This window comes from Mesoplodon densirostris, chromosome 4 (assembly GCF_025265405.1).
Source record: "Mesoplodon densirostris isolate mMesDen1 chromosome 4, mMesDen1 primary haplotype, whole genome shotgun sequence".
NCBI lineage: Eukaryota > Metazoa > Chordata > Mammalia > Artiodactyla > Ziphiidae > Mesoplodon > Mesoplodon densirostris.
In genome coordinates, this window is record NC_082664.1 from 16,299,047 (window position 1) to 16,319,166 (window position 20,120).

The window sequence follows — 20,120 nt, forward strand, 5'->3', positions numbered from 1 at the left end:
AACACTCTTTCTTTTAGATTAGTTACGAAGTTGTACATTATTTCATTACAACAAGTTGTACTATTGATCCAACTTAAGTTTGAGAAAAGATTGTGTCTGATGTATTAATGTATTTTAGATATCCACTTAAGTAATATCCATTACATTCTAAGAAGTGAAGCTTTTACAAAATGTGGAAAGAAGTTAAATAATAGAAGTAGTTTACATTGTAGAATCATTGTAATTGCAGCACAAAATGTGGGAGGTTAGCCCAGAATGTTCCTCTTCCACATTTAGCCCCCTCAAATCCCAGGCCAAAGGAGCATTACTCTTCTTTTTTCTTTTTTTTTTTTTTGTTCATTGTTATCCTCTTTCTAGATTCTCCTGCTCTTGACCATAATCTCTCTCAAACAATCAGACTGTTCCCAGGCAGCAGCACAGAGGCTGTGGTGGTGGGTGAGAAGGCGGGGTGGGGGAGGATGGAGAGGTGAGGGCATGGTTGCTTTAATCCGACGCCTTCATCACTGTTAATAATTGCCAAGACTCTTTCAGTACTTATTGACAAATGAACATTTCTATTTGGTAAAAATATTTTTTAGATTCCAGAAGGAAATTCATTGGAAAAACAAATATCAAACAATAAAACAGATTTGTGATGGGGAATTATTCAACACCGCTTTTCTAAGATTCTGAGATTTCTAAGATACTGTTGGATGTAGGTCTAGAGTATTTGTTTTTCATTGCTGTAAAATACTTGTGAAAATGTGGTACAGTTCATGTGTTTATTCTCCTGTCAGTGGACATTTGGGTTCTTTTCAGTCTTTTGCTATGATATACAAGTTTCCAAAGATGTATACTTAGGAGTGAAATTGCTGGGTCATAGAGAATTTATAAGAAAATGCCAAATTGTTTTCCACAATGGTTATACCATTTTACAAACCTTGTTGATCTACATCCTCTTAAGCACTTGGCATTGCCACACTTTTTATTTTTGTAAATCTAGTTGGTGTAAATGGTGTCACATTGTCTTAATTTACATTTGTCTAATGACTAATAAGATTGACCATCTTTTCCAATATTCTTTGATTCGGCATTTCCTCTTCTATCAAACACAAGTTCATATCTTTTGCCTATTTTTTAGAGTTATTTCTTTTATTGTTTTATGGAAATAATTTTATATACTCTAGATACAAATGATTTGTAATTTTTATGGGTTACAGATGCCTTTTTTTGAGTTTGTGAGTTATTAATGATGTCTTTTGTTGACTAGTTTTTATTTCAGTGTAGTCAAATCAGTTTCTCTTTTTTTTCTGAACAATGCTGTTTCATGTATTAAGGAATTCTACTTTTTACTAGGGTCAAAAAAGATATTCTCATATATTTTATATCTAGAAGTTTTAAGGTCATCAAAACATTGTTAAATGGGAAAAAAATCTTTTGTCATATTGCTACAATTTATTGAAGAGATTTAGCTCATATTAACTTTGTATTAAAATATACCCTAAAATAAATTAGAAAAGACATGGGATCATTGAAACATAAATATTTCAGTCTATTGCTTTATCCTCACCAAGAATTATCATTCTGTTCTCATTTAAATTAGGAAAGCTTCTATGACCATTTTAGCTTGCTTTGATAAATCTTTTCTCTGAGATATTAGTCCTAATTGATTACATACTGTTTAGGCCTTAACTGTTCTTTTATCATTTCCTATCATATGTCAGTTTTTAATAATGAAGGGACTTTGAGAGCTTATAATCCAATTTATACTAAAATGGAAATGGAGTCTAAGAGAGATTAACTGATGTGCTCAAGCTCCTGTGCTGTTAAGTAGTCAAAATGACACTCAAACTCTAGTCTTTTGATTTCAACTCTAATATTCTTTACATCAGACTTTTTGTCCCCTTTAATGAATCGTACGCGTTGGAGTTCATGCCCTCTCAGTCTCCTTCACTACTCTTCTTCCCTCCTCTACAATCTAGTATTTCAACTCAAGTGTATAGGCAGAGTAAGGGAAAATATGATCTTTCTTTTTTTTTTCCTTTCTTTACCTTTCTTCAAATACCTAATGAATGTTTGCTATGTATCAGGCATTAGGGATGTATGATAAACAAGATACAATCCTGTCCTCAAGGAGTTTATAGTTTATTAGAGGCATTAATAAGTAAATAGACTGTTACATTTGAGTGTTATAATCACATGGGGTAATAACAGGGAATTCTGGAAGCATGATAAGAGGATATGGTTGGTCTTGGTGAGTCATGGTCACTTCTTAAAATATGTGATATCTAGGTTTACTTTTAAGATAAACTGTTTATCATAGTTAGATAAACAGTGCTGGTTATTGAATAATTATTAATAAAGTCACTTTGATTAGAAATAACTGGCTTCCCTTAGACTTATTCCATAGCTTTCTTGTTGAATTGCCTTGGTTCTTCCAGAGGAATTGATCTTTGAAAAGTCACAGAGAAAATCATTTGGAAGGGCTTACAGAATTATCTACACCTCTCTTGGAACTATTACCCAATATAGTCAATTAGAATAGGTGCTCAGATAACTCTTCTTCATTTGCTCTAAACATAACAAAATTAGTACACCTTAAAAACTTGGAATTTTATTTGCTGAAATTTCTGTAAGTCTCTCTGTTGCCTAAGAGTATGTACAGGGCCCCATCAAAGGAAGTAATAGCCAGAGTCCTCTTGACAGGCAAATAATGCATTCTCTTATAAGAGGGATGGGATTAAATCTTACCTTATTGGACTTGTGGAGTGAATTGTGACAAGTTACCCATCTAGAGAGTTACTGACTTCTGTTAAGCTATATAAAAAATTGATTCTTAAAAAAATAACATTACTGTCAGGTAGCAGTAAATTGTAATTTATATAGTTTGGGTCACATCTTTTATGCTTTGATTAGATGGCTATCCCTAAATTCATGGCCAAGGTGAAGGTTTTTCTCCAGTTTGTAATTGATGGATCTTTGCCATCCTGAAATACAAGCCTTCTGTAACTTCAAATAAAACTTCTAAAACATCAAAATGAAGCCAAACATTGTGTTTAGTGTACTCAAACAGGAACATATACGTGTTGCCAAATATCAAGTTTATCTAAGCAGGATATAGAAAATGTATTCTGAACTTAGAACCACAAAAATGGCTTCTATCATTGCACAGATTTTTTAAAAATTAGCCAGAAAGTTAAACAAATCCTTTACAAATCCTTTCCTTGGAGAAGTCTGGTATATAACACCTTAACCAAATGCTGCTACTTAACATCGCTAGTGATAGAACTGTGGTGCCCCTTAAAATGATGTATCCAAAAGGACACAACATTGCCTGTGCAAAAAACACATCTGAATCTAATCATGAAGAAACATTAGACAAACCCACATTGAAGGACATTATACCAAATATATAGGTTTAAAAAAATGACTATAAAAGATAGTTGTTGGGACAACTGGATGTATTTTATTTTGGTTAGTATGGTATATTACATTGATTGATTTTTGTATATTGAACCAACCTTGCATTCCTGGCATAAATCCCATTTGGTTATGGTGTGTAGTCCTTTTTATATGTTGCTAATATTTTGTTGATGGCTTAAGCTTTAAAAGGATCTTTGCAGCTAAGGCTGAGAATAGTGGGGGAGGAGATTGGTCAATATCACTTAAGATCAAAGGTGTCAGGCCAAAACATTCAAATATCTGAATATAAAAACAATTGATCCCCTTGTAGCTGCAGGCTTTTCTCAAAGCAGTAAGAATGCTTCACAGCTCTTGTGGTTCTTACCAAATTATATTGTGAATCAGTAGAGCAAAGATTTACGTCCCTTGATGTACACTCATTCATTTGTTCACTCAGTGAATTTTTGAATTAACATTTTTCCCCTTTGATCATAATTAAGGTACTAGAAGTAGGTTGCATTGGTTCAGGTATAGAAATTGTTGTTTATAGTGTTTTTTTGTGTATGTATTGGCATTTGTTTATCAATTTAAAGGTATATTTTTGTTATAGGGGCCAAGTTTAAAAAATACATTGGCCATTCAGCTCATGTAACTAATGTCAGATGGTCACATGATTATCAGTGGGTTATTTCTATTGGTGGAGCAGATCACTCTGTCTTTCAGTGGAAATTTATTCCTGAAAGAAAACTAAAAGATGCTCTTCACATAGCACCCCAAGGTGAGTAGTACACACTGCCTAAACAATTTCTCTGTCAAATAACTCTTCAGTAACCCCCAAATAACAATTTTACTATTGAAACGTACACAAGCCTCGTATGTTAACAATATAGATTATTATTATTAGTGGAGATTTTAAATAAAATATTAGGTCTATATGTTTAAACTCAGATGTCATGGAGCATGGACTACAAAGTACTTTTGGTTACACTTTCATCTATCAAATGATGAGTAAAAAACATGCATTAGTAAAACAAACATTTAATGTATTCTCTGGGAGATGGGTATCTAGGTTTCAGTATGTTTTTTTTGACAAAGAAAAATTATCTAATGTCAGTTCATCTGTTGCATATAGTATTTTCTAGCTATTTTTCATGTTAATTATAGGTTATATTCACTTATATTTGCACAGACATTTAAATTTGATGTAGCGGTCATTGGGGAGCCAGTGAAGGGATTTAAAGGAACTATTGAGTTTGCAGTGAGTGGAGAGGAAGATAATCTGTAGTACAGTTTACTGACATCTGTGTCACTTGAATAGGTAATTTTATTTGCTTGTTTTATGGCTTGTCTCCATGTCAGTTGGCACAGTCAGCTCTTAATCATTAATTTTATTGTGCTGTTTTGAAAATGAATCTTTTTTAAACAGGTAATGTTTCATTTTTTTAAATTACAGAAAATCTGGCTGACTCTAATAGTGATGAATCAGATTCAGATCTGTCTGATGTTCCAGAACTGGACTCTGAAATTGAACAAGAGACACAGCTCACCTACCGTCGGCAGGTAATTTTTATTACCACATGATTTTTTCCTGAAAAATTCTAGTTTCTTCTTTATCTTGCTCCCTGTTGTTTACTCATCTATTGTTATCTTTTGCAGTTTTTAATTTTCCAAGAAATGTATGGCTGTTTCCCCCTTTAAGAGTTAAAGTATACTTGTGTAAAATGTTATTTATATTAAGTGCTTGATATACTAACTGTGCCTGTATTGTATTTTATTATACATTATATGTGCTTTTTGTCGCAGTACACTTCCATTTATTTCCTTTAAAATACTCTCTTACGAAGTATAAAAATTTCATGGAAACTAAATATATATTTGTCAGTGTGATACTTAGAAAATGTAAATACGTTTGTCTTTCCAAGGAAGTAAATTTCATAAAGAATCTTCCTATTGAAGACAGTTGTTAGAACTTTAGCGATCATAGTAACCACAATGTCTGAAGTTACATTAGCAATCTATAACACCTTTATAAATTTGTGTTCTAAGAATATTTCTACTTATGTACATTATTTAAAGGTTTACACGGAAGATCTACCTCAGCTTAAAGAACAATACAAAGAGAAACAAAAAAGTGGTACTTCTAAAAGAAGAGAGCGGGCTCCAGGAAATAGTATTCGATTACATTTTGTTCACGGGTACAAAACGACTACTTTTCATTTATGTGTTTGAATTTTGGTTCACATTTACTAGCTATGTGACTCTGAGCAACACACTTAACCTCTCTGTGTTTCTGTTTTACCATCTGTAAAATGGAGATAACAGTACTTCATAGGGTTCTGGTGAGGAGTAAATAAGTCAATACTTGTGGTGACTTAGAATGTTTTCTGGCACTATATAAGTATTTATTAAATACAAAATTAATTTGTCTTATGAACATTTAGTGTTATATTTATAGAAATGGATCTCTTTAAACAAAAAAGCTAAGTGAAATGTAAGAGATTATCATCTCCCCTAAATATGTCTAATTTGTAATGATATTGTGGCTTGTTTTGGCCTAAGCATTTTGGCCTATATATTATAATTTCAATAAAATACAGTTTCTGGATTCTCTTAGAATATCTGGCAATACAGGTCTCACATTTTATGCCGGGACAACAGAGTCTCCAGTCCAACTCTTTCCTTCCCCTCACCTAGTAATCATTGTCTTACCTGGCTTATAATGTTTTCAAGAATTTGAAAAAAAACAGATTTATTTAGTAAAAATATTTTTCCTCCAGTGTTAAAATAGACAGTATTTCTTTTTGTTTGTTTGGAAGCATTTTTTTTTTTTGTGTGTGTGTGTTTAATTGGAGTATAGTTGATTTACAATGTTGTGTTAGTTTCAGGTGTATAGCAAAGTGAATCAGTTGTACATATACATATATCCACTCATTTTTAGATTCTTTTCCCATATAGGCCATTACAGAGTATTAAGTAGTGTTCCCTGTGCTGCTATTCAGTAGGTCCTTATTAGTTATCTATTTTATCTATATTGATCAGTTTTGAGAGGATTTGACTACTTGTTTTCTGGATGTGTATAATATTTTTAAATTGTTGTTAAAACTTATTTTTGTAATATATATTGATATATTTTATTCTCATGGTTGAACAGTGTGTATAAAAGGATACACTCTGAAAATCTTCTTCCCACCTCTGCCCTCCCAGCCATCATTTCCCCCCCCACCCAAAGGGAATCACTGTTACCTAGTTTCAGAAATATTTATGTATAATATAGTACAAACAAATACAAATATATATTCTTTTCTATACCCTTTCACTTGTAAAAAAGCAACTTTTTGCTTTATAGTATACAAATTTAGTATTATGCAAATAGTAGTGTACAATATACACTTCTCTGCACCTTTTTTCATTGAGTGTTGTAGCTTGGATTTAGCTATTTGTAATCCGAGCAGTTCACAAAAGTTTATGGGAGCTGAGATATTTGTATTTTTTAAAATTGTTCAGTATCTTGTAAAGCTGGAAATTGAATGTCCTCTGTATAGTCCATATTTATCAGTAAAAGGCCAAAGTTAATGTTATATGATTTTTCTATATTTAGTTACAGAGGTTATGACTGTCGAAGTAATCTGTTCTATACTCAAATTGGTGAAATTGTGTACCATGTGGCAGCAGTGGGTGTCATTTATAATCGACAACAGAACACACAGCGCTTTTACCTGGGTCACGATGATGATATTCTCTGCCTGGCTATTCATCCTGTGAAAGACTATGTGGCAACAGGCCAGGTAGGTCCTTTGAAAGACTATGCGACAACAGCCCGGATAGGTTAGACCTTCGTTTGGGTTTAAAGTTAAGTTAGTCCATTTTTTTTTTTTCCTTTTTTTTTTATTAGTTTCTGCTTTATAACAAAGTGAATCAGTCATACATATACATCTGTTCCCACATCCTCTCCCTCATGCATCTCCCTCCCTCCCACCCTCCCCATCCCTCCCCTCCAGGCAGTCACAAAGCACCGAGCTGATCTCCCTGTGCTCTGCGGCTGCTTCCCACTATCTATCTACCCTACGTTTGGTAGTGTATATATGTCCATGCCTCTCTTTCGCTTTGTCACAGCTTACCCTTCCCCCTCCCCATATCCTCAAGTCCATTCTCAAGTAGGTCTGTGTCTTTATTCCCGTTTTACCCCTAGGTTCTTCATGACATTTTTTTTTCTTATATTCCATATATATGTGTTAGCATACGGTATTTGTCTTTCTCTTTCTGACTTACTTCACTCTGTATGACAGACTCTAGGTCTATCCACCTCATTACAAATAGCTCAGTTTCGTTTCTTTTTATGGCTGAGTAATATTCCATTGTATATATGTGCCACATCTTCTTTATCCATTCATCCGATGATGGACACTTAGGTTGTTTCCAGCTCCGGGCTATTGTGAATAGAGCTGCAATGAGTTAGTCCATTTTTTTCCTTATCTTTTGTATTCTAGGAAATGAAGAATTCTTTAGAATGGGATTTTATTTTCATATTACAAATAAAACTTTTTTCTTATAGTTTTCCTTAGAGTTTTATTGTTTTACTTATTGTAATTTGAATTTGGAACTATGAGCTCTGGCTTGACACCTTTCTGTCAGGATAATATTAATTTTTTAAATTTATGAGTAAAAATTACAAAAACCATAAAGATTAGAAATCTGGTTTTTAAATTATTTTAAATAATATAAGTTATCTAAGAAATGTTCTGTGACAAACAGGATGACTATGTTTTTATTTTACAATCATGTTAGTAACATATTCGGGTTTACCAAAGTAGAAAACACAGAGAAAAGACATAACTGATACCTCTCTATATGGATATTCTTGAGAAGGAAGGGAAAGGGTGATATTTATAAATTCTCACTGTGTGTAAGCACTTTACTAATTTCTTAATGTATATTTATTTTATTCACACCTCACCTCTATGAGAGTAAAACCATTTCCCCCAGTTTATAAATGAGGAAGTTTAGGTTTAAAGAAATTAGATAATTTTCTCAAAGATCTGTCAGCTAATAAGTGGTAAAGCCTAAAGCCCTTAGTCTGTTTGGCTTTAAATACTGGGTAAGTATACCTTCTGGGATATATTGAGGGTGGGGGTAGGAAACTTGCATCATCCTATGTAGCTTCCCTGAAAGGAGAGAAAGCTCTTCCCTTTTTCTCCCATCTTCCCTCCCTCTGTTTATACCTCCCCTGACTCTTTCCTTTTCTCCTTCCTTTCCTTCCCTCCTTTTCTCCCTCCTTTCTTCTATTCATTCAAAAACATTCATAGAGCCTGTGCTGTGTACCAGGAAAGACTCTGGGAATATAAATAAAAGACCTTGCCATGGTAAAACATTCATACTCTGTGGGGGAAGACAAACACACAAGAAAATTGTGATACAGTGTCATAAGTGTAGATCAGGGCTTCTTACCTTGGCACTGTTGACATTTTGGGCCAGATAATTCTTTATTGTAAAGATAATTGCATTTTTGTGTATAATGCCATCCTGTGCATTGTTGGATGTTTAGCAGCATCTCTGGCCTCTATGGACTAGAGGCCAGTTAACACCACCCACCCCAGCTGTGACAACCAAAAATGTCTCCAGACAGCATTTGAGAGGCAAGTCACCCCCTGCTGAGAACCACTAGGCTAGAGATATGTATAAAGGGCTCTTGAAATATTGTAAATGACTGATATATCTTGCCTAATGGAATCAGGGAAACCCTCATAGAGATGATGACATTTGAGCTGAGTAGTTTACCTGACAGAGGGGAGGTTGGGGAATGTATTTTAAGTGTGTCATATCACGTGTAACAGTGAGGAAAAACATTAAAAAATAAAAATACAACTTCTTTAAATAACTGTGAGCAGCGCAAAGTATTCAAATCTTAGAGCGCATGATGGACAATAGCAGAAGAACTAATTAAATGGGCTGGCAGGGGTCTCAGGGGCACCATTTACTTTCACCTTTAGTTTATATAAATGGTTCCTCTTAAAACACGATTATGTACCCATTGTGCTGTGGCAAGGAGTTTGGACAGTATTCTGCTACTACTGGAATGAAGACTAAAAACTGGTCATTTACTACCATAATTCTGGAATTTTAGGGAGTTTGGGCCAAATTAAACTAAAAGTCAGTATGCCCACAGGACATCCCTGGATACCCAATGACCTCTTCCTCTGCTAGGCTTTTAGCCAGAACTCTAACAGAAAGACAGATTAGGGGAATTCGCTGGTGGTCCAGTGGTTGGGACACTGCACTTCCACTGCAGGGGACCCGGGTTTGATCCCTGGTCGGGGAACTAAGATCCCACAATCCATGAGGCACAGCCCAAGAAAAAAAACAGATTAACAAGAGAAAAACAAAAAGTTTATTAACAGGTGCAATTCATATCACCTGGGAGAAACCTAAACCAAAAGTAACTCAAAATGGTTTAGAACTCCAGCTTATACAGAAAACAGTAGATCTGTAGAGAAATGACAGGACAGAGGAAAGCAGTTAATAACTTAGTGAAATATTGACTGATTGCAGTATTGTTTTTTGTTACGTCTTTATATAAAACCGATCTCAAAATTAACAGTAATTGGCAGCTATATTAGTTATTTCAGGAGTTGCCTTCATAGGCAAAGTTACTATATCTCTTAATCTGTATAAAGAAAGTGATTACTTGAGTCTAAAGGAATAATTAAGAATTAAGTTGTGTTAACCTGCTTGGTGCTTTAACCCATCTGTATCTTGTTTACACCATTATCCTAGCCTAGAATATACTTACTTGCTTCTCTTTTTATCTAAGACCAACACTTTTTGAAGGCCCGCATCAAGTAGCATCTCTTCCATGAAGATTTTCTCTACAACCTTTTCATCCCCACTAAGCATGTATTACCAGATGTTCTTATTTTAACGGAAAATATCTCGTTTTCCCAATGAGTTTGCAAAATTTGCATAATTGTCTTAGTGCTTATTGTACCTAACATAGTAATGCTGCCAATAATAGATGCTTGGTAAGCATTATCTTTATTGATGAAGTATAGGATAAGGTTTGGGAGCTACGTAGTTGTAGAACATTCCTAGAAACACTGAGCCTAGTCTCATTAGCTTTTCAACAAATGTAAGGGAAAAATGTTGATCACATATACAGTCTGCTTTATACTTTTTATTTGATAAATATTTATAGCAAATATGACAAAGGCTGTTAAATCTCCTGTTTTATTTCCTTTTATAGATATGAAAATAAACAATTTAATTGCATAAAATGACTTTTATAATTCTTTCTATTTTAGGTAGGTAGGGATCCCTCAGTTCACATATGGGACACAGAGACCATTAAACCATTGTCGATATTAAAGGGCTACCACCAATATGGTGTCTGTGCTGTTGATTTCTCAGGTAAGGCAGTTTTCTGTCTCAGTAAGAATGATCAAAATGCAGAGGCAATACATGGCATTTTAGTCTAAATTAGTGTTGCCTAAACTTGTCATTTAATAGTGACCTTCACAATTTTTTATCAAATGTGCATACTGTTGTCCTAACCAATCAAGGCTCTGAAAGTGTGGGTTTGCTAGCTGTTGTATAATAATAATTTAATGAGTGTAATTTTAGTACCCATTATTATAAAGATGTTTCTATTAAAATAAAAAATGTTTGTCTACGTAACCTCTGAAACCATCTCAGTTACCACTAGTGGTATGTATTTCCCACCTTGGGCAAACCCTAATCTCATTTAATGTTTTGCAGCCACAGAGTAAACTTTGAAAATGTTTAGGGTGAAAGCTAAGAAAGAGGTGAGAACTGAAATATTTGTTTTATAACATTTCTATGAATTGACAATTCCAATCTGTCTTATCAAAATAATTTCAGATCATGTTAACTCTTTGCTACATATATAAAAGTTTAACAACTACAGATAGATCTACAGTGAAAGCTGGGGTATGGATTGGGAAGAGTGGGGAAATACCATTAATAGAGAATTTTATATTAAGAAACAGTAAATTTGTGCTTTCTGCTGCTCTGACTGAAGTGATAGTGAATTGCTATCGTTTGTGGGGGGAAATGTATATACACATATTAATATCTGCCAAAGGTGAAGAAACAGAATGGTAAAGGAGTCAACAAGAAAAATACCACTGGTAGCCATAACATACTAGTTGAGGTTTGCAAAAAGTATGGCAGAGTGGCAAATGTTTTATTACAGATTGCCTTTACAACCTATAAACATACGCACACCTGCCAGCATGACTGACTTAGCGCAATCTCTTGTCTAATAGTCATTACTTGTTGCTTGATGGTAGTAACAACTAAAATAATTGACCTTCACTACAAACAGTCATATTAAAGAGCAATATGTATTTGTAACCTGTGTCTTTTGCATTTGATTCACTTTTTGTAATCCCTATGACTTCTTATATCACAGTAGAGTTCCTATGGTGAAATCCATTGGCGTATATCACTTCTTCCTTCCTTCTTTCTTAGTTTTCCCTTTCCTTCTCATCTTTTTTTTTTTTTTTTTTTTTTTTGCGGTATGCGGGCCTCTCACTGTTGTGGCCTCCCCCGTTGCGGAGCACAGGCTCCGGACGCGCAGGCTCCGGACGCGCAGGCTCAGCGGCCATGGCTCACGGGCCCAGCCGCTCCGCGGCATATGGGATCCTCCCAGACCGGGGCACGAACCCGTATCCCCTGCATCGGCAGGCGGACTCTCAACCACTTGCGCCACCAGGGAGGCCCCTCCTTCTCATCTTTTAAATATCTTTTTTTTACTTTTCTTATCTTCCTCCTTTCCCCTATCTTAAGCTGGTAGAAGATGAGGTAAGTGAAGTCAGAGGAAGAAGTCAGCAGATAGGTTTAGATGCATTGAGAAACTGTTCTTCCCCCTCCTTCTAAATTCTGCGTTTTGTTTCATAGCTGTATGCGTGCCTAACATTTAACAGTATTTTATAAAATTTTAAATATAGTGCTGTGGTATCAGAATATGTACTGAGTGTTTTTTATCTTCTGAACGTTAATGATCAGTCTATCTCTGTGAATTTTCATAGCGGATGGGAAACGTTTGGCTTCAGTTGGAATAGATGATAGCCACACTATTGTGCTGTGGGACTGGAAAAAAGGAGAGAAACTTTCGATAGCAAGGTAGGGAAAAAGCTTGATGTCACATTGGCAAAATACTGAAATTACCTTGGACTTAACTTTTTTTTTTTTTACTTATAACGGTTTTGAAATCAAGCAAACCTAACTTTTTAAATTGTTGCCGTCTTTGTTACCATTGAATAAATAGTATAATCGTGGTAAAAAGACAAATAATTTCATGATTCATTTGTAGGTTTATCCCTTGTGCACATACTTTTTAATGTAACTGTAATATGATATTCGAAGTAGTGATTATCAAAAATTTCCATTTATAGGTAGAGTGAATTCCACTGTAAGATAAGCTATTCTGTAGTCATTGAAAACATGATAAAATACTCATTTTATATATGAGTGAAAGGAGATACACACACACATGTATCACAAAGAAGTTATAGATTATTTTTATTTTCTCTGTTATAGTTTTCATTTTCTAAATTTTCTACAGCGAGCATTATTATTTCTATAATAATAAAAAATATTAGCAATTGCTTTAAAGGAGGAAATAGTCAACAGTTTCAGAGACTATTTTTTTAACTTCCTGTTCCCTAAAGTGATACATAAAAGCACTTTTAAAATATAGATAAATGCTTTCTTCAGAGTATATAGACAGGACCCAAATAAAAGATAGTTTAAGAGGATTTTGTATTTGGAAAGACTATATTAAGCTGTAACAGAGTACTATAAATTTTTTTTTTCTTTAACTCATTCATGCCACAAATGGCATTCTCTGTGTACAGTACTGTAGTAGGTGCTACCCAAAAGAAGTTCAGCTCTCACTGTTCCTATCTTTTAAGATTCTGTTGAGAGCAGTTAATAAATTAAAATAATAACAAAATAACAAATGTACAAACGCATGATTACGTAGCCTAAACCTAAGAGACAAGTGGGCCAAGCATTTAGTAATGGAGTAATCAAGATAGAGTATGAATTAGGCAAAAGGTTATTACAGGAGAGATTTATCTTCAGAGTTAAAACATTTTGGTATTTATTTCAGAGGAAGTAAAGATAAGATTTTTGTTGTAAAGATGAACCCGTACGTGCCTGATAAATTAATTACAGCTGGAATTAAACACATGAAATTTTGGCGTAGAGCAGGTAAGGAAGTGCTTCTTTTTGCTCCTTTGAAATTTAAGAAACTATTACTTTTTTTTTAACATCTTTATTGGAGTATAATTGCTTTACAATGGTGTGTTAATTTCTGCTATATAACAAAATGAATCAGCTATACATATACATATATCCCCATATCTCCTCCCTCTTGCGTCTCCCTCCCACCCTATCCCACCCCTCTAGGGGGTCACAAAGCACCAAGCTGATCTCCCTGTGCTATGCGGCTGCTTCCCACTAGCTATGTATTTTACATTTGGTAGAAACTATTACTTTTAAAAGCGATTTGGTGTTAAGTACAATGTGGTATCCTAAATTGGATCCTGGAACAGAAGTTTCATTAGTTGAAAAATAGGTGAAATCTGAATGAAGTCTGGAGTTCAGTTAATAGTAATATATCAAATATGTCGGTTTTCTAGTTTTGACAAGTAGTCTGTAGTATTGTAAGATGTTAATGTTATGGGAAACTGGGCGGGCGAGCAGTATATGAGAACACTCTGTGTTATCTTTGCATCTTTTATGAAAATCTGAAATTCTCAAAAGTGAAAAGTTTATTTTTTTAAAAGAATGATTCACAGTTGTCTTGATACATTTTAAACAAAGTTAAGATTTATTTTATCATTATTTATTGGCTGCATTGATATAGTATTCATATTTTCAAAAGAATTTAACTTATGAGATTAATCAAATGATGTCCAAACTTCATTCTTCTGTTGAAGACATGTTTTTTAGTCTAAACTAAAAATGAGAAATTGTGTCAAAATTCTTTATGTGCTATAAAATGATATAGAAATGGAATGTTATATTACTTTAGTCATTTAGTAAATTAGTGACTGTAGAAGTTCATATTGTAAAATTAAAAAGTCTCTTTTCCAAATCGAATAGCATACTTATAAATTCCAGCAATTTGACAAAGTCTTAGTACACTTAAACCTTTCAGATAAAATACATAGCTATAGAGAGAAGTGAGACATAGGTTAGAAAAGAATAGGCTTAGTGAAGATATTTCCCAAGTTGAATTAGCTTTAAATTGTAAACTACATAGGACATGAGTCGATTTTCAGACTTGTTTTAGTACTTTATCACAGACTTATCAGATCATAGTGTATATACATTTACAAAGTAAAAAGAAGTATCTTCACGTTTGTAATTTTCATTCCTATTCATTTAAACGAAACTTTTGAGTATCTTAGTCACTTGGACTTGCAAATACCCAGCAAGTAATGCTATTATTGTGGTTTTGAAAAAGAAAAAAAAACTATAAGTTTGTCTGAAATTAGAGACTTAAAGAAAGTAAATAGCCTTAAAATGAAAAGATTTGCAATTGAATAACTTTTTTCTTTAACTTTGATTTGACATAAAGTAGACCTGAAACTGAACCATAAAAGGATAAATGTTAAGACTTTAGTGCATTTCAGCATTCCTCACTTTGAGGTTCTGATCCAGAGTTCAGTAGTCAACTGGGAAATAAGTAACCACTTTATTAATCTGAATAAATGCCATCTGTCTACCCTCTAAATGCATAGCTTTATGCAAACTAAGTTAAGGATGACTTAAGACTAAGGCTAAAAGGGAGCTTCTTACCTCCTATCCCAGATATAGGCCTTGAGAATTGCAAGTTATGAATTATTAATCTCTAAGGAATTTGAACTCTATTCCATGGCTGGTATGACCTTGTACAATACAAACATGTTATGCTGTGTGTATCAGAAAACTCAATAATGATTATCTAAACCAGAGGTGAAAAACTCTGTAAATGGCCAAATAGTAAATATTTTAGACTTTCCAGACACAGAGACAAAATGAAGAATATTATATAGGTACCTAGAGAACAAGAGAGAAAACTCCTGCCTTGCCGTACCCAGTTTGCACTCAGTTGCCGTTAACTGGAGACATTCCCTCCAAGATCAGCCTGCTGCAGTGAACAGGACTTGCATGTTGGGCTCGGGGGAGACCATAGTCAGCCTCACTCTGCCCTAGCGACACACTGATTCTAGTGTGTCTTCTCCTCCTGGAGAGCCCTACCTTCTCAACTTCGGCAGATGGCCAGAGGCAAGGCAACTCCTGGACTGTGATTTCACTGCTGGGTGCCCAGCAGTTGCCATAGCAAAGTCCTCAACTTGTGGATGGTGACCAGCTCGGGCCCTAGGCAGCTGCTAGTTGGCAGCCAAAAGTCAGGGAGGCAGGCTCTGGGAGCAGAGAAGAAAACCGACGTAGCCACTGCAGCTGAACAAAAACAGGTGATGGCAGGATTTGACCTACAGCCCATAGTTTGCTGACCCTGCTCTGGATGGATAATCTATGCTCTAGTGAAACCCAGTCCCCTCCACTTGTGCACTAGATCCCATCTCTCAGCTATTCAAGGATATCATTCCAACTCTTCTTCCCTTTCTCTCTTGCATTATCAGTTTTCCCTCTCTACCAACTGGTGTTATTTCTCCATCTTAAGTAAGTAAAACGAAACAAAAACACTCTTTGAGCTCTACCCTCCAGTTGCTAATCAATTTCTCTTCTTACCTATGTACTAAAACACATCCACACTTTAAATTTGTGAGTTATCTTCCCCTTCTTTTGAGAGAAGTCTAACCTGTTTTTTCCCCTTCTTGACTTAACTGCCCTTCCAAGTGCACTAACAACTCTGGCTGCTATGTTAAGAAAAGACAATCTTCTGAATACATTTGGAATATGACTACTTTTCATCATCTTCTATGTTATCACCAGACCCATGCCACCCTTATCATTTGCCCAGATGATTGAAATAGCCTTCTAACTCTTTTCATCCTTGCCGCTATTCAAATTACCCTCAACCCAGAAATCAGAATGAACCCGGTAATAAGTGATATGGCAAGTCTTGTCATTCCACCACCCAAATGTTTTTCATCTCATAAAGAGTAAAAGTTAAATCCTTACAATGGCCTGTAATGCTGCCTTTGACCTCTCTGACCCCATCTCCCATTACTGCCTCCCTTACTTTCTTTGCTACTCCATACTGGCCTCCCTAGTTGTTCCTTGAAGATTCTTGTCACGTTCCTGCCTTGGGGCCTTTGCATTTGCTGATTCCTCTGTCTTGAACGCTCTTTTTGCATGGCTTGCTCTTGCTGCCTCCTTCAGGTCTTCATGCAGATACCACCTTCTCAACGAGGCCTGCCTTAACCACCCTTCTTAAAATGGACCCCTCTCATTTCTTATCTCCCTTTTATGCTTACATTTTCTCCATAGCACCCGTCATCATCTAACATCCTGCACATTTTACTTATTTGTCATATTTATTGACTGTCTCTCACCAGGAAGCTCCATGAAAGCAGGGAATTTTGTTGTCTTGTCTGTTTTGTTCATAGCTCTGCCCCCATTGCCTTAAATAGTGTCTGGTATCTATATATATTTCTTGAATAAATGAATGAGTTCATTTGGAAAAATGGGCAAAAGATATCAATAGATAATGAATGACCAATAAAAATAGGAAAAGATGATAAAGCTCTTGAATGATTGGAGAAATGCAAATTAAAACCACAATAAAATTCAGTTGATATTTCACATCCCCCAGTCTGATAATACCAAGTGTTCTGAAAGGTGGGAAACAACAGGAACTCCTTTCACTATTAATGGGAGTATATGTTGGTGTATCGACTTTGGAGGACAATTTGGTCATAGAGATGATACCTCTCATCTATGTGCTGTTCCTTTTGCAAATATACTATAACCATTCCTAGAGAATCTCTTGCACTTTTATAGAAGAGGCCCTTGCAGGAGTGTTTAAAACAGCATTGTTTTCAATAGCAAAATCTTGGAAGTAATTTTATTGTCCCTGTTAATAGGAAAATGTTGTATTTATATAATGGAATGCTATATAGTCAGGAAAATGAGTTTTCTAGGGGTACAAATCAACATGTATAAAACTCCACAACAAATTGTTGGTGAAAAAAGCAGGTTGCAAAAGAATACATGCAGGATATGTATTTATAGAAAATTTTAAACATGAAAAATAATGACGTTACCTAAGAATTCACAAATAAGTAGTAAAATATGTATAAGGGAATATGTGAGAATAATCAAGATCACATTCAGAATAGTAGCGGTTGAAGAAGGGAGATGGGATTGGCATACATTTTGATTGTTTAGTAATTTTATGTAAATTGATAATGGATATAGAAGAGCTTATTGTATTTTCTTTACTTTTGTATTAAATATGTCATAATATAATTTTAAAAAATTAATCAAAAGACTGATTTAAACTGACTTAGTACATATTTTTGTTTATCCAAAAAGCTATGACCTGAAAGCAGCCATGGGTATGCCTGCCGCAGCCAAGCAAGGTGTCGCCCAAGTCACTGATTGAGAGACCTTTATTTTTCTTGTTAACTCCCCTTACTGTTACATGTCTTTCTCTTTAAACAAGAAAAACAGCAGAAAAGAAATTTTATTGCTTTGAATTTTATATGTTTTCAGAGTGGTACTTTCATAATATTTTTTATGAACCAGGGGGAGGATTGATTGGAAGAAAAGGCTACGTAGGCACACTGGGGAAAAATGACACAATGATGTGTGCAGTATATGGATGGACTGAAGAGATGGCTTTTTCTGGAACATCCACAGGAGACGTGTGTATCTGGAGAGACATATTTCTTGTAAAGACAGTTAAAGCACATGATGGACCAGTGTTCAGTATGCATGCATTGGAAAAAGTAAGTAACCTAAATAAATTTTAAATTAAACATAGTTTGATCATGGAGTGCAGAACATTTTCACAAGTACAGGGACACTACCTTTCTACTTAGCTGAGCTACCCAATAATAATACGTGAGCTGGAGTCTTCCTGACCATATTTTATTCCTCTTTTCAAACTCCTGAATCCAGAGTGAAATAGGTCTGCTGTTATTAAAAAAAAAAAAAAGTTTAACTTAGTATTTGTTAATCTTTTACTCTGAGTCAAAAATTGTTTAAGTACTTTATATGTTATCTCCATATCCTGTGAGGTAGCTATCATTATTTTTTTAAATAAATTTATTTGTTTTATTTGTTTATTTTTGGCTGTGTTGGGTGTTCATTGCTGCGTGCAGGCTTTCTCTAGTTGTGGCAAGTGGGGGCTACTCTTCGTTGCAGTGCACAGGCTTCTTATTGCAGTGGCTTCTCTTGTTGCAGAGCACGGGCTCTAGGCACGTGGGCTTCAGTAGTTGCAGCATGCAGGCTCAGTAGTTGTGGCTCACGGGCTCTGGAGCACAGGCTCAGTAGTTGTGGCACACGGGCTTAGTTGCTCTGCGGCATGTGGGATCTTCCCAGACCAGGGCTCAAACCCGTGTCGCCTGCATTGGCAGGCAGATTCTTAACCACTGAACCACCAGGGAAGTCCCGTAGCTATTATTATTATACCCTCCTTTTAAAGGATGGGATTATGAAGCCTCCAGGAGAAGGTGCTGAAAGTGGTAGAGCTACTTTATGGTTCCAAATTGCAAACTGTGTTTTTAAAGTCCTATTCTAAAAGTAGAATGTTTTGTGTCACAGTAAATATTTTTGCAAATTCCATGTTGATGTTTAAAAAAACATAATGGATTCTATGCTAATTTCTGTTTTTTATAAGCTGTAACTTTTGGCCATAAATATTCTTTCCTCCAGAGTTTTTCAATATAAAAAAAGGTTATTATTTTTTAAATATTTAGATCTTCATTAACTTAAAACTTTTACTTTTGTAGGGATTCGTAACTGGAGGGAAAGATGGGGTAGTAGCTCTTTGGGATGACTCCTTTGAAAGATGTCTCAAGACCTATGCTATAAAAAGAGCTGCTTTGGCCCCAGGATCTAAAGGTGATTTAAGATTTTGAGATTTGGAGGAAAAAAGATTAATTGCTTATTAACATGGTGGGCACTGAGGTGGAGCACATGGGGTATATTTTTCCTTCTTTACTAGACAGGCATCAGAGTTCAGTAAGAGAAGCCACTTAACTGGTTGCCAGAATCATTGCTGTCCTTTCAAAATCTATTTTCAGTGATACGCATAGTAATATATAAACAAATACAAGATTATCAATGTTAATTTTTAACATTTTTAATTTTTCAAAGAAAATCGCCATGTGAGTGTCACATTTGCCACCAGTCAGGGTATTGTTTTCAAACTTGGCCTTTTGTTTCATCTTAGTGTTTTGTTGACTCCCCCTCTCTAGACTTGCAGGCCCTTCTTCCGTTACTCTTTCTCATAGTGCATTAAGGCACTACAGCACTCTGTCTCTGACCTGCAGGCCTTCCTGTATGCTGTCACTTTTGCCTAGAATTTCCCCTTTCTCCTCCCTCCTGCTTCCTCCAGTTACCTGACCATATGCTTATTTTTCAGATCTCAAGCACTGTTTCTTCTAGAATGATTCCTTACACTCCCATCCCCTCTCCCCCTCACAAAAGGTTAAATTCCCTTTTGTTCCATTTTCAATATGCTCCTCAGACAAGGTCTGTTTTCCTCTTTGTATGCTCTGTGAGGGCAGAAGCTTGACTCTATCACGTTTACCAGTATA

The 20,120-nt window shown here is 35.1% G+C and overlaps 1 protein-coding gene across 3 annotated transcripts in view; it reads left to right on the plus strand.

Annotated features, from left to right (window-relative positions):
* Positions 1 to 20,120, plus strand: part of EML5 (EMAP like 5) — a 164,124-nt gene that overhangs the window by 79,359 nt on the left and 64,645 nt on the right. For all 3 annotated transcript variants that reach the window (XM_060097957.1, XM_060097956.1, XM_060097955.1), the window contains exons 11-19: positions 3,992 to 4,159; positions 4,835 to 4,941; positions 5,458 to 5,576; positions 6,980 to 7,166; positions 10,677 to 10,782; positions 12,426 to 12,519; positions 13,511 to 13,611; positions 18,103 to 18,305; positions 19,311 to 19,422. In XM_060097957.1, the coding sequence (XP_059953940.1) occupies positions 3,992 to 4,159; positions 4,835 to 4,941; positions 5,458 to 5,576; positions 6,980 to 7,166; positions 10,677 to 10,782; positions 12,426 to 12,519; positions 13,511 to 13,611; positions 18,103 to 18,305; positions 19,311 to 19,422 (1,197 nt within the window). The remainder of the gene's footprint in view (positions 1 to 3,991; positions 4,160 to 4,834; positions 4,942 to 5,457; positions 5,577 to 6,979; positions 7,167 to 10,676; positions 10,783 to 12,425; positions 12,520 to 13,510; positions 13,612 to 18,102; positions 18,306 to 19,310; positions 19,423 to 20,120) is intronic.